The 13,104-nt window shown below is 37.9% G+C and overlaps 1 protein-coding gene across 1 annotated transcript; it reads right to left on the bottom strand.

Moving 5' to 3' along the window:
- Window positions 1-451: 451 nt before the first annotated feature.
- Window positions 452-3,652, bottom strand: neurod4 (neuronal differentiation 4). Its single transcript, XM_052593451.1, has 2 exons — window positions 3,434-3,652; window positions 452-2,301 (listed from the first exon to the last, which is right to left on the bottom strand). The coding sequence occupies exon 2, from the start codon at window positions 2,293-2,295 to the stop codon at window positions 1,246-1,248; it is 1,050 nt and encodes a 349-aa protein (XP_052449411.1). The 5' UTR covers window positions 2,296-2,301; window positions 3,434-3,652; the 3' UTR covers window positions 452-1,245.
- Window positions 3,653-13,104: the final 9,452 nt, after the last annotated feature.

Genomic DNA, 13,104 nt, shown 5'->3' with positions numbered 1-13,104 from the left:
CATGCCCATCATAACACTAATATTAATCACTAAAATGGCTATTATGCATATGATTCAACATCATCTTACAAATTCAGTGATTGCAATTTTTATTACATTTGTATATGTATGTTTATGTGTAAGTGTGTACATGGATGGATGGATAGACTTTTTTAAATCTCTTTTTTTCTAAGTCTATGAATAGATTTAGTCACACATTAGAGAAAATTCAGCATGACTATGAAATAAAGATTATGCATAACAGTGCAACATTATAATGATGTTTATAATGACAAAAAATCTAATACATTTTGCATTATTATTTTAAAATACAGTGTGTCTGCTTTTATTGTTAAAATGATTAATCTGGTTAGTGTTTCGTTATGTTTTCAGTATACATTATAGAAACTCTAAATGAAGAAGATCATAATAATATGATAAAGAGCACAAGGAAGAAACAACTTGTGTCATATTATATAAGAATATTTATTTTATTAAGTGCGGAACAGGTAAATATTTACAAACGCTTGAGCAAAATTACAAACATTGTGGAGAATGACAAAAATACATTAAACTGAATGAATTCCAATAAATAAATTAGATACTTTATGAATATTGGTAGCAGTGACTGGCAGTGTACCAACGAACCAATAAAAACAGTGCTGACAAATTGTTTCAAAACATACAACTGTCACCAAAATAAATATTAAATACAGTCATAAATAAATGCATTTTTTTATGGCAAATGTAATGTACTAAATTTGTCCTTTTCCTTCATTCTTTCTTTTTATTTATTTATGTTTTGTGTGTTTTGTTTAGTGGAAAATCAGCATCTGGTTGAACAATGCTGGGAAAAAAACTGAGGCTCTTACTCTCTGTATGCATCTAAAAAGCTTGACTTTGTGTCAATTTTGATACACTTTTATGGCATGTGCATCAAAGTCGTCATCTTATTTGAGGTGAAGAACATCAAGTGTATACAGAATACAAATCCCAGATCAATTAAAAATAACATTTAAAGAAGTAACAAACTCAGTCAAGACAGAAACAAGAATAACTTAACAAAAAAAATATGCATTTCTTTCTCAGTACTTCAGTTGCCACAGGTAGGTTGTGTTTCAGATACTCTCTCTCAGTGACCACTATGGTCTCTTAAGGGATCAGACAGGATACATGCAAAGCGTCTCCTTAAATGTGCTACCCCACTGGAGGCACACTGAGGAGCAGGAGGCAGAATTGCTGAGTGTCTCTGGTGGTCATTTCTGTTCATTCACTGTAAATGCTGCTCATCTGTGATGTCACAATGTGTGAAGGGGTAAACGACTCGAATGCTATGTCTAAAGGAAGCTCAAAACGGGAGCCTGGGAACATCGGGTGACCCTGAGGAGCTGGAAGACCAGCCAAGGAGGAAGGTGGGTAAGGGTGTGAGGAGATGTAATGAGCCGCGTGGGTCGGGTGAGGTGTAAAGTTCCTCTCAGCCTCATGCGGCGACGGCTCCTGCTTGAGGGCGATGTTGCCGCTGATGCTGAGTGGCGGAGTAAGAGGACCATCATAAGGTGGCGTGCCGCTGCTACATTCATTGGGTGAGGAGTTCTCATAGTTTGCCCCCTTGAAGCCCTTCAGATGGAGCAAGTGTGAGGCCTCCAATGAGCCATAGGGTGGACTGGGAAGTCCTGGTGAAGGATAGCTAATGGGGTGACCCTGTGGACCACCTACTCCTGGAATCCCACACTTTTCATCCAGTTTGTTGATCAGCATGGACGAGGGTCCAAGTTGGAGGCAGCCTGCCACAAGGTTGCTGGTAGGTTGCGAAAGCCCCTTGCATAGCATCTCCACAAAACCATGGCTCTCGGGTGATTGGCCACTCTCCAGAACCTCTGACAGAGCCCAGATGTAGTTGCGGGCCAGCCGCAGGGTCTCGATTTTGGAGAGCTTCTGGGTCTTGGAGTAACAAGGCATGACGCTCCGCAAGTTGTCCAATGCGTCGTTTAGCCCATGCATGCGTGAGCGTTCCCTGGCATTGGCCTTGACGCGTCGGGCACGGAAACGTTCTTGTCTGGCTTTGGTCATTTTCTTCTTTTTAGGACCTCTTCGCTTGGGTACCTTTTCTCCATCCAGACCAACTTCTTCCTCTTCCTCCTCCTCTTCTTCCTCCATATCCTCACTGCCAAGCTCCACAGGTCTCCTGTGTAGGGCATAGTGACCGATCTCAGGTGTCTGGTCACCATCCTGTGAGCTGAGGTCTTCCTCCATCCATCCAAGAGAGCTGACAAGCTCAGTCACATCCCCTGGTTTTCCATAAGGTTTGGTCATCATTGTGATCTAAGGACACAGGAGACAGATTTGTGAGTACATTCAAATCAAAATAAAACAGTATTTACACCTCCTAAACCCTCATAATGGAGAGGCTTGACAGACATCACGATTATTGTGATGGTTATTATATAGCTTACAGATGTATAATTCCATTTCTTCTCTCAGTTTTAATGCTCCATTTAATGGCAAAGACTTTTTGTATAAACCCTTTGATTTCCGCAGTCGTTTTGGAGACGCTGTCCAATCTGGGACACGACTGGATTTAGTCCACAGATAAAGCGCTCGGATTTAATTTGTGGGGAGTCTGTAAACCGGAATCAACAAACACAGGACCAAGCCACACTAATACTACTAGAACAGTTTTGAATTTGATTTGATTGGTAGACATCCGCATTGTCTCCAAATACAAGTTTTTGTCCAGAGATTTGTTGGACTCGTGATAGCCTATTCTTCCGTCGATGTATAGCCATGTTTTCCTTTGAAACTCTAGAACTCGAGATGTTTAGTTCGTAATTAAAATAACATTCTGTTTTGCCGATTATAAACATTCCTGGTATGTATGCATTGAAGCGTGTCTCCTTTATAGAACACAAATGTTTGTAATAATGAATGGACCGGTCGGCACACATTTCGACTGGATAAAATAATCTGCATTCTAAAATAAATAAATAGGCATTAATTCATTTTCATTTTAACTGTTTCCTGCAAATGAAATAAAAAAATGATTCCAAAGTGAAAGAGGTTCGATAATTGCACATTTTCGACCAGTTTGCATCCAATTACTTACGAATTTGATCAAATAACATGCATAATTGTGACAAAATGCACGGAAACAAGCTTGACATACAGTATAGTGGTGAACCCATTTTACGGATTACCCTGCGTTTAGAGCCGATGCTATTCTATTTTAACTATGTTTTATATAGGCACTACATTTAATATTAATGCAGTTATGTGTTTAATTATTTTTAACAACGATAAAACAAGGCTAATAGACAACTTAGTTTTATCACGCAGAATTGCTTAAATCTGTATCTTAATTGCTTAAATCTTTTTGTACACCATAAGATCTGAAAAGTAATATACACATATTTATACAAATAGCCTAATAAAAGAAAACTTTTAAAAATAGCCGTACCTGTTAATGCGCCACTTCAATAAAACTTGAAAAAGGTGGTAAGAAAGCCTGAACACACTGTCAAAATGTTTCAAAGAAATGCTGTAAAACAAAAAAATAGAAAAACAAAGTTCCAGACTCCCCGCTGATGGTTTGTGTGTCAAGTCCGTCTGCGCCAGTGCAGGTCCGTTAGCTCTCCATTGGTGCGTCAGCGCGTCTTATGCCTCACTGAAGCGCACTGACTCCCGGCTTTGACTTTCTAGCGATGCTCACAAGCTCCGCCCACAAACCCCTCACCCCTCCAGCTGATCCGAACGCGCGTGGCGCGCTCGTGGCTAAAAGTTTGACTACTTAAGTGTGTGCATTTATCCCCAGGCCCGAGCTTTGTGTCTGAGGTTGTTCGCATTTGTGCTGAGGGAACGATGCAACTTCCCTTGCACATTAACCTTAAAAACCTTGCAAGGTGAGAGGCATTGCAATCCATTTGTCATTTATCAGAGAGTGGAAGATTAAAAATGTTTTTAAGAGTAGCCATTTGGGTCGATGACGTGCAGTTTATACATAAACTGTGTATTTTAATCTATTAGGCTACGTTTTTATAATGGATTTAAAGGTAATTTATTGTGCAATGTAATCTATTTAGCTATTCATTTAATTATAGGCTATTATTTTTACATTAAAGGGGTTTAAAGGCTTTAAATTATAAAGGCTTTAAAGATGTTGATACAAATTTGTGAACATATTGGCATAATATGTTGGTAGCCTATTGTTAGTTTAGTATTAAAAAGTTTGTTTTGTCTTTAATTATGCAGTAGTGTACTAATCAATATACAAGAAGGGGGCATTTTAAAAATTAAAATAGAGAAAACACTTTTAGACCCGCATGACTGTCACCTTCATTAACAACAACAACAACAATAATAATAATAATAATAATAATAATAATAATAATAATAAATGTATTTATTACTTTTTATTGTTGAATTGTTATTATTGAATTGATGGTCAGTAGCACATTAATTTCGTTTACTGGATTATGTAATACACCAGTTGATTCGCAGTGTACTATTCCAAATTGAAAATAACCTATCATTGAGGAGCTATACAAATATCACTCTCCGCTTTTCTTTCGTGACCTAACGTATTTTCTGCCCCAAAAAAGCCCGCACAGTGCTAGATTAATACCCCTGAGCCCTATTTGGTTTACGGCGAGGTCAAATGTTGGTTTTAACTCTAATTACAGTAGTCTGGTGTACAAAGACGCGCGCGCGTCCCAGTAAATGATTGTGACAGCTTGGTGCAGTGTGAGCAGGTGTGTGTGTTGTTCACTCGTTTCATTCATTCGCTCCGTCCGCTCATTATCGCCCCTCGGCCCACCAAAACATAACGCTCAATAACTGCTGGATTAATCAAGCCAAAACGCTTTTGTTTCGCTAAGATAACTCACTCAGCCATGCATGCTGCGCCTGAGGGTGGTTTGCCCCACGAAATACTTTTCTGAAAAGATTTATTAGACTAGACTACTTCATACGCAACAGATAGCCTACTTACCTTAGGCTGTGCATCCTTTAATTCACAAACGAATTATGTAAAGCACACGTGATAATATCACAAAAATGTTTAATTCAGAACTTTCTCAGGGTGGGCGCTGTTTTAATATTTCGCGAATTGAAACGATGCTGTGAGGAATGAAAGAGCACCAAATTTACATTTGCATTTAAAATGACATTTTTTACTTCTTATTTTGGAGAAACAAAATAGGCTACTTTTTGTAAAATAAAAGGGTGAACAAAAAAAAAAAAGGTTTACAAGGGAGTTAACCTGGAGTTTACCTGGAGTTAACAAGTTACCGTGAGAAAGTGTAACTTATTCAACAGATTGATAGCGAAGCCTATAGGTACTCTTTCTTGATTTCATGCAAGAAAATCTTAATATTGCATCTACTCGGATGTCCACTTATTTACATCAATTCAGATTGCTGCCTCACATTTGACATTTTAATGTTTTTGTCTATAAACGTATTTATACTAATATAATTTGAAAATAATAAAACGAACATCCTATAGAGCACTTTTTAAACAACGTTTTAGTTATTATTATAGTGTAGCTATATTGGCGCGTGAGCGCTGGTGCAGCAGGCGCATCACTTAAAACCATCTGCTCATTTATCAATCACCAGTGTTTGGCTTAACTTAAATCTTCAACTGTCTAAGTGAACTTCTGTAGCAATTATAATGGGAGCTAGAAATAAAAAAAAATATTTAAAAAAAATTATAAAAAAAAATATAAATTAGGCATCAGGTTTGAAAAACAAATCTTAATGACTCTAAGTAAATGTTCTTCTAAAATGAGCAATAACTTATTCATTGCCGTAAAAGTGAAGTTACTGAACCTACACATAGGAGTCTGCTGAAAACGCTAATTTCAGAAGAAAATTTCAGATGGCACTTTGAGGCTTTTGCATCTGAACTTATATATACAAACAAGAAAATAACATTCTGTGCATCATTTAGCATTTATGAAGTTTTGCCCTGATAAAATTTGACTTTATTTGGCAAAATGGGGCTACTTATTATGTGTTCATACCACAGTAGGGGCTCTATTGTAGTAGTGTGCTATTGACAGTGGGGCTTCAGGTCACACGTGTCCTCACACTGATCCCATTGTATGCACCAAGTGTGCACATCTGTGGCCTACAGAGTATGCTCACACTCTCTCTACAAAACTTTTGGTAACACTTAAAGTTAACTTCTAAAATTCATTCTAAATCTACTGCTAACAGATCAAATAATTACTATTTTGAAATACTTTATAATGTATTGCTTAATGTATTTTCTCTTTTTTATTGCTATCCACTATTTAAATTATAATTGCTAAGTTCACTTAGATAGTTGAAGGTTTAAGTCACTGGTGATTGATAAATGAACAGATGGGCTTAAGTGATGCGTCTGCTGCACCAGCGCTCACGTGCCAGTCGCCTGCCTACCATAATCTCTCATGCGACAACACAATCAACACAATAGGACAATATCCATACCGCTAGTTCACTCGGGTGACGCTTCTTTCCTTTCACACAAAGGGAGGAAGGCTTCCACTTGCCGGCATAGATGTGATGTTCAGATTGAAAATCTATGCACTGATGAAGATAGAAAGCCTTTGCTATGGTAACACTCAACAATCAATGTCCAATTAATCATGATTAACTTGAAAGAAAACGGTAATAAACGTCATTAAGTATTCTCTTTTTAACACTCATTTTCAAGTCGCTGAGAATCTGTTACTGAGAAACTGGCCTTCAGATTCTAGGTTTGTGTGGAGGTCATGATAAGGGTAACTTCTACATGCATTTCCATGCTCAGAATGGATAAAAAATATCCACATTTGTGTTCCAAAGATGAATGGAGGTCTTATGGCTTTGGAACAACATGAGGGTGAGTAATTAGACAAATTTTCATTTTGGGGTGGAGTCTCCCTATGTCCCATGTATGAACCAGGGATCATGTGTGTCAACACTATGCACACCTAGTAACTGTGTCATGCTTCCCCAAAGATCCCAGGGTAACCCTGCTTCACCACAACTTTACCTCCCAGGAGTGTTTCACAATGCTGTGTCACACCTGCAACCTGTATTGGGAATTACTGTGTTGAGCCCAAACTCTCCTCCCTTGTGCCCTAACGAAGGACGGACAGCTAACTTAGGGACTGAGTCCTGCTGCATTTTCTAGTCCAGCTCAACCAGAAGTGAACACTATAATCACAAGAGACCATTTACTCCACTTTACCATCTGACCTAAATGTTTATAGTTTCATGAGGCTTTTCTCAAGTGTTCATGCAGTGGGTCTTCATGGAAAATCTGTGAATGCACAGCCACGAGAGCAGCGGTACTCAATAGACAACCTCCTGTTGAGACAGTTTAGAGTTCAAATTTTAGCCAGAGGAACAGCACACAGAACTCCCATGACCCGTTTCATTGTTTGGAGTGAGAGCTCCACTCCCCCAACCCCCCTCTGCAGTCCCAAGGAATTACATTTCTGCAATTATACAGAAAGTACTGAATGGACTTATATATATATATATATATTTTACTTTTTTTACTTTTTACTTAATTTTTTTTTTTTTCAGTGAATGAGACAGTAAAATAATACATTTAGGAGCCAAGTGATAATATTTGTTCACAAATTACAGAATTTCTCAGTAAAGATTGTTTTATATAAGAAGTTCTGTTCATTATATAGTTTCAGACTCTTGGTGTTTAACAACAGTAGCAGCTGTTTTAGAAAAGAACACCACACCACCATATTCAAGAGTTGGGTGTTAGTAAGATTTTTTTTAAAATAAATTAATATTTTTATTAAGTCATGATGCATTAACCTGATCAAAAAATACCTTAAAAACATTTAAAATGATACAAACATTTCTATGTCAAAGAAATGTTATTGTTTTTTAACTTCCAATTCAGACAAAAAGTCCTAAAAATTATTTCCACAACTGTTTTCAACATTGATAGTAAGATGAAACCTTTTGAGCACCAAAATCAGCATAATAAGAATGATTTCTGAAGGATCATTTGACAATGAAGACTAAAGTAATAGCTACTGAAAATCCAGCTTTTGCCATCACAGGAATAAATAACATTTTAAAATATGTTAAAATGGAAAACAGTAATTTTAGCAATTATTTTAATTTCATTCAACTGTTTATTTCTATTTATCAAAGAAACTCTCAATTGGTGATCTTAAATTGGTTTTTAAATAGTTTTTGCGAATTAGTTCCAATTTGATGCATCATTGTGGTGATCATAATTTGTGCCATAGAAATATCACACTGTTTTGAAAGAATAATTTGGCTTAAATAAATAAAAATATTATAATCTCATCAAAACAAACAAACAAACAAAAAACCTTTTCATATACAGCAACTCCCTGACAGTCACCATAGGGTTATTGGATGCAAAACAATAACCAATAAAAAAGGTATATTTTTAATATTAGATCTATATTTATATCTATCTACATCTATTAGATTTTTTTATTAAATAATTGGAGCAAAAATCTTGTGGATGTGTATCTTAATTTAGACATAAAGTAAATACACTGATGTAAAGCTTGCAGATTATCACATTACAGTAACAACTGCTGATTGGTTTTAAAGAAGTCATAATGGAACATTTAACCGACTTAAATAATAATAAATAAAAAAAACAACTTGCTGCAGTGTTTGTTGTTGCGTGCAGGACCCACTCGCACAAAAAAATTATACCACATAAGGTTTTCTGAAATGATTTCTGTTGAACATTTTTTGTAACATTAGCAATCATTTTTATCTGGAGCTGTTTTGCTGAATGCATTACACTAAAAAACATCAAATCTTCAAAGAAACCTGACAAGTCAAAACAGACTGATCAAGTGCATCCACCCCCTGTCAATACATCAGCGACAGTTATAGGACGCGTCTCCTTAAGCACACCAGCGATGACTTAATACTTGTTTACTCTAGCTGGCTTGTTGTGATGCTGTTGTAGTTACCTTGGTTGAGAGTAATTCTCTGTGCCAAGAAAAAAAAACACACCCACAACTATTGCCACAAGTGAGTTATCCTTTTTTGCAGTCCCAAGGGACCTGTTTGGAGTGGGAAGGGGGATCCGTCCGCCTCTCTGACAGATGGGTCCTTGTTTCTGTCTTTCTCTCCCTCACTCCTTCTCTCCTGAGCTCAGACACTCGCTTAGAGTGAGATTGCACGAATACAATAGGAATTAAAGCCATGCACACATGCTCCTTCTATGTCTCCTGAAAGCTGAGCCCCTTGTAATAATTATAAAAGCAGGGGTGTGTGTGTTTGGGTGATGGGGGCTGGGCTGTTTGGGAAAACTTTGATAAAAACTTGGACTTAATGACTTTTTCCTAACTAAGTTTGTCAAAGTAATAAATAAACTATTCAACCAAATAAACTTTCTAAATATGAAACTAAATGTTCAGTGTCATTGAAGAACCAGTTTGTGCCAAAGAACAGTTATTAAAAGAACCTTCTTTGTCTAAGTGTGAAGAACAGTTTTCCACAATACTACACCATCATCTTCTAAAAGGGTTAGTTTGCCCAAAAATGGAAATTAGCCTGTGTTTTACTCACCCTCGAAGGCATCCTAGGTGTTTATTACTTTCTTCTTTCAGACGAGTCCAATCAGAGTTATATAAAAATTGTCCTGGCTTATCTAAGCTCTATCATTGAGGTGGGTGGGTGTTTCTGTTCTGTTCTCTAAAGCTATAATAAGACAAGCCTAACACGTCTCAGGGGCATGCATAAAGGCCTCCTGTAGCAAATCCATGTGTTTTTGTAAGAAAAATGTAAATATTTCAAATGTAATAAACATTTTCTCTCACTTCTGCTGACTGTCATGTGCGGAAGCGTTCCGGCGGATGACGTAGGACGTATGCTTTGCGTGTATCCCTTTTGAGATTAGCTAGTCTTGTGAGCTTGTTTAAGGAATCTTAGTTTTCTTAGCAAAGGAAAACCAGTCTCCTCTTGTCTTATTTGAAATCCTCTGATATTTTTGTGCTTCTCATAATTGTTTTGTTCTCTCTTCGCATTCGTCACTAATAATGCAACACTGACGTCCTACGTCATCCACCAAAACGGCTTCCGCTTATGACAGATAGTGGAAGCGATAGAAAAGTGTTTATTTCATTTGAAATATGGATATGTTTCTGACAAAAACACATGGATTCGCTACAGGAGGCTTTTATTCACCCCCTGTAGCCGTGTGAGCCGTGTTCTATTATGGATCCCTGCACTTTTTTAATATGTTTTGGACTGTTGAACAGAAACACCCGCCCATTGGAATGATAGAGCTTTTAATATAACTCCGATTGGATTCGTCTGAAAGAATAAAGTCATATACACCTAGGATGGCTTGAGGGTGAGTGAAACACAGGCTAATTTTCATTTTTGGGTGAACCAACCCTTTAAAGCTGCTTTTTAGCTGAACTCATGAACACTGGCACTATGATTTAACTGAATTAAATCAACATTGAACTGACTTGAGCTGAATAATGACACCAATTTTTCTGTTGAGCTGTGTTTTTAGCATAATTGGTGAATTTTGCAAAATCGACCCTGTTATTGAACTGAACTGAATCAACTTCGAAACGACTGGAGTTGAACAACAACACTATTGTCTCGTGTAGAGCTGCTTTTCATTGAAATGAACCCATTTCACAATTGAAAGGTTTAATGGATGTTCTTCATCCCTTCCAATATGAAACATTCTGAAAACTGAATTGTATTCCCTTAGGAGAATAATAGAGAGTGCGTCTGTGTTTTAAAAGATATGTGTTGTAAAGGTAATCCCAGAGCTCTGCCCTTATCTGCTTACTGGAGCTGAATACAGGAGTTCTTTGGGATGGTTCCTGAGGGACAGGAGAACAGCCAAACTCGTGCTCCCGGACACCTGGGAGAAGTGGGGCCGAGTTTTATAGCTATGGACTTTAAACCTCAGTAGTACCCCCTTCATCAGAACATTATTACTAAAACCATTTATTTTCTCCATTAAACACACTGAAATCATGGCCGATGAGGAGTGAGTGGGAAGGAATTGGGCAATAAAAGCCAGTCTGCCAGTTTGTGTAAATCAATCCCATATTATATCAAGTACCCACTGCATAATTGGAACCATAAAATTGCCCATTTGCACAATATGCCACCTGCAACCCCTCTCTATAGGCTGCTCTACTATTGATACAATGGCTGGACAGTGTCCACGCAACACCTCTTGCAATTTTTCTATAGCGTTTGTTTGGAAGTTGTGCACATTCCATTCTGTTGGGGAATTTTGAGGGTCATACTGGCTATTAGAGTTAATGTAGGATAATTGAACCATTCGAATGAGCCGAATACAAACCAATTAAGGTGGTCAGAGCATTCCACTTAAACCACATTTTATAAAACAAAGTGTTCATCCATTCGCAGTCCATCCTTTTCCTGAACCCCAACCCTGTTGGGGTGAGCTGTGAGAGACAAGGGGGAGGGGGTTCCATCTGCTTTGCTGGCTGTCCTTTGGGACGTGGGCATACCCCAAGGGGCTGTAGCTGGGAAGGATAGAGGGAGGGGAGGATGGGAGGGAGTGAGAGAAGTTGAATAGATTGCACCCATGCACTAATCAAAGCCCATATTTAGTATGCCCAAACACAATAGGCAGATTTTGCCCATTCCTTCTTCTAGCTTCACCAACAAACACAATCATTAGATTCATAAAAACAACTGCAACTGGCGTTTCAGAACTGATGACATGAGTGCGCAGATTTGCAGGGTTTCATTTCAGCAAATTAAAAGATTTCTGAGTATTTGGCAGGGGGCCACAGATTGTGTGTGATCAGGTGCATGTAGCCCACAAGTGGAATAGTCTGATTCCCAAAGTGGTTTACGGCAATATGACAAACACAAAGGTGATAAGTTGTCTGAGTTCATTGTTATAAAATGAAATATCGTTCTCTAAAATATTAACACAAATAAAATAAAAATAATTCTGAATATTCCCAGATGCAGCTCTTTTCCCACAGCTTCAAGAGAAAATAAAATATGCATTGGTGCAATGCCAATGAGACAATGTTTAAATCAGCCCAATGTATTGGTTTTTGAAGTAGGTTTCCACTTATACAGACGTTTTGATGCAGAAAAACAGATGCCAGCTGGAAAACACTACAGTTTCTGATTAAATGAGACGAGAAGTGATTGTTTGTTTGCTGCACGTAAGACAGAGAGACAAAATAAAAGGAATCAAGTTGCATCAGGTTTCATGGTTTCTCGTCAGCTCGGACTTGTTGAAAGATGCCTGGATCTGAAAGCCACGGGTCCGTTTGGGTACCCCTGCGTTAAGCATCCCATTGATTGAACTGCTCCTCCAGGGCAAAAGCAACTTCAGTGCTTTAGTTAACACCCCTCCAGCAAACTGCAGGGCTTTCCGATTAGCTGTCTGCCTCTAAGCTGCCTATCTTCTAGGCTTATTGTTTTGCGAGCCCTACACAGTCAATATTAAGCTTGGATAATGTGATATAGAGGCAGCTGGAGGAGCCGCAGATATTACCATGACACTACAGAGAAAGGGGTGTAATGCCATTAAAAATAAATCAGGTGGTTTGATGATTTGGCATGGTCCGGAGATTCTGTGAAACATTAGGTGGGGCAGTTGCTATAATTCTATTACACATTCTGGGGGAACCTCTGAGGAACAATTGATTCCCTTTCCCTAGTTCAGCATAATTCAATTTCTTTTCATCAAAGGCTTGAAAAGAGTAAGGCAAAACAGAAAGTTTACTTTTCCAATTGGAAAAATCAGCACCCAGAATGATCAATTCTGCGCTTGTGTAAAAAAAAGAAAGAAAAGCAGATGTTCTGGAGACCTTTCACCTAAAGTTGGTAAAATGACTCTGATGTCATACTACAGAAACATTTGTTAAAGTCGAATTGAAAATAAACACAACAAAAATAACTAAGCAAAAGATTTAGGACATTTCAGCATACTTGGTTGTTGCTCAGATTACAGTTCAAACAGAGATTAGGAGAAACGTGAGGCCCAAAAATTAATCTCTTTAGTCGGTTTTAAGACTTGATGTTCACTCGGCAGACTCGCTTTTGTTGTGACCTTCTTCACTGAGAAAACACGTGAGGTCAAAACTTGTTACAAAAATACTTTAAAGAC

Source organism: Carassius gibelio, chromosome B23, assembly GCF_023724105.1.
Source record: "Carassius gibelio isolate Cgi1373 ecotype wild population from Czech Republic chromosome B23, carGib1.2-hapl.c, whole genome shotgun sequence".
Lineage (NCBI taxonomy): Eukaryota > Metazoa > Chordata > Actinopteri > Cypriniformes > Cyprinidae > Carassius > Carassius gibelio.
Note: the sequence above shows the minus strand (reverse complement) of the source record. Positions and strands in the feature narration are given on the sequence as shown.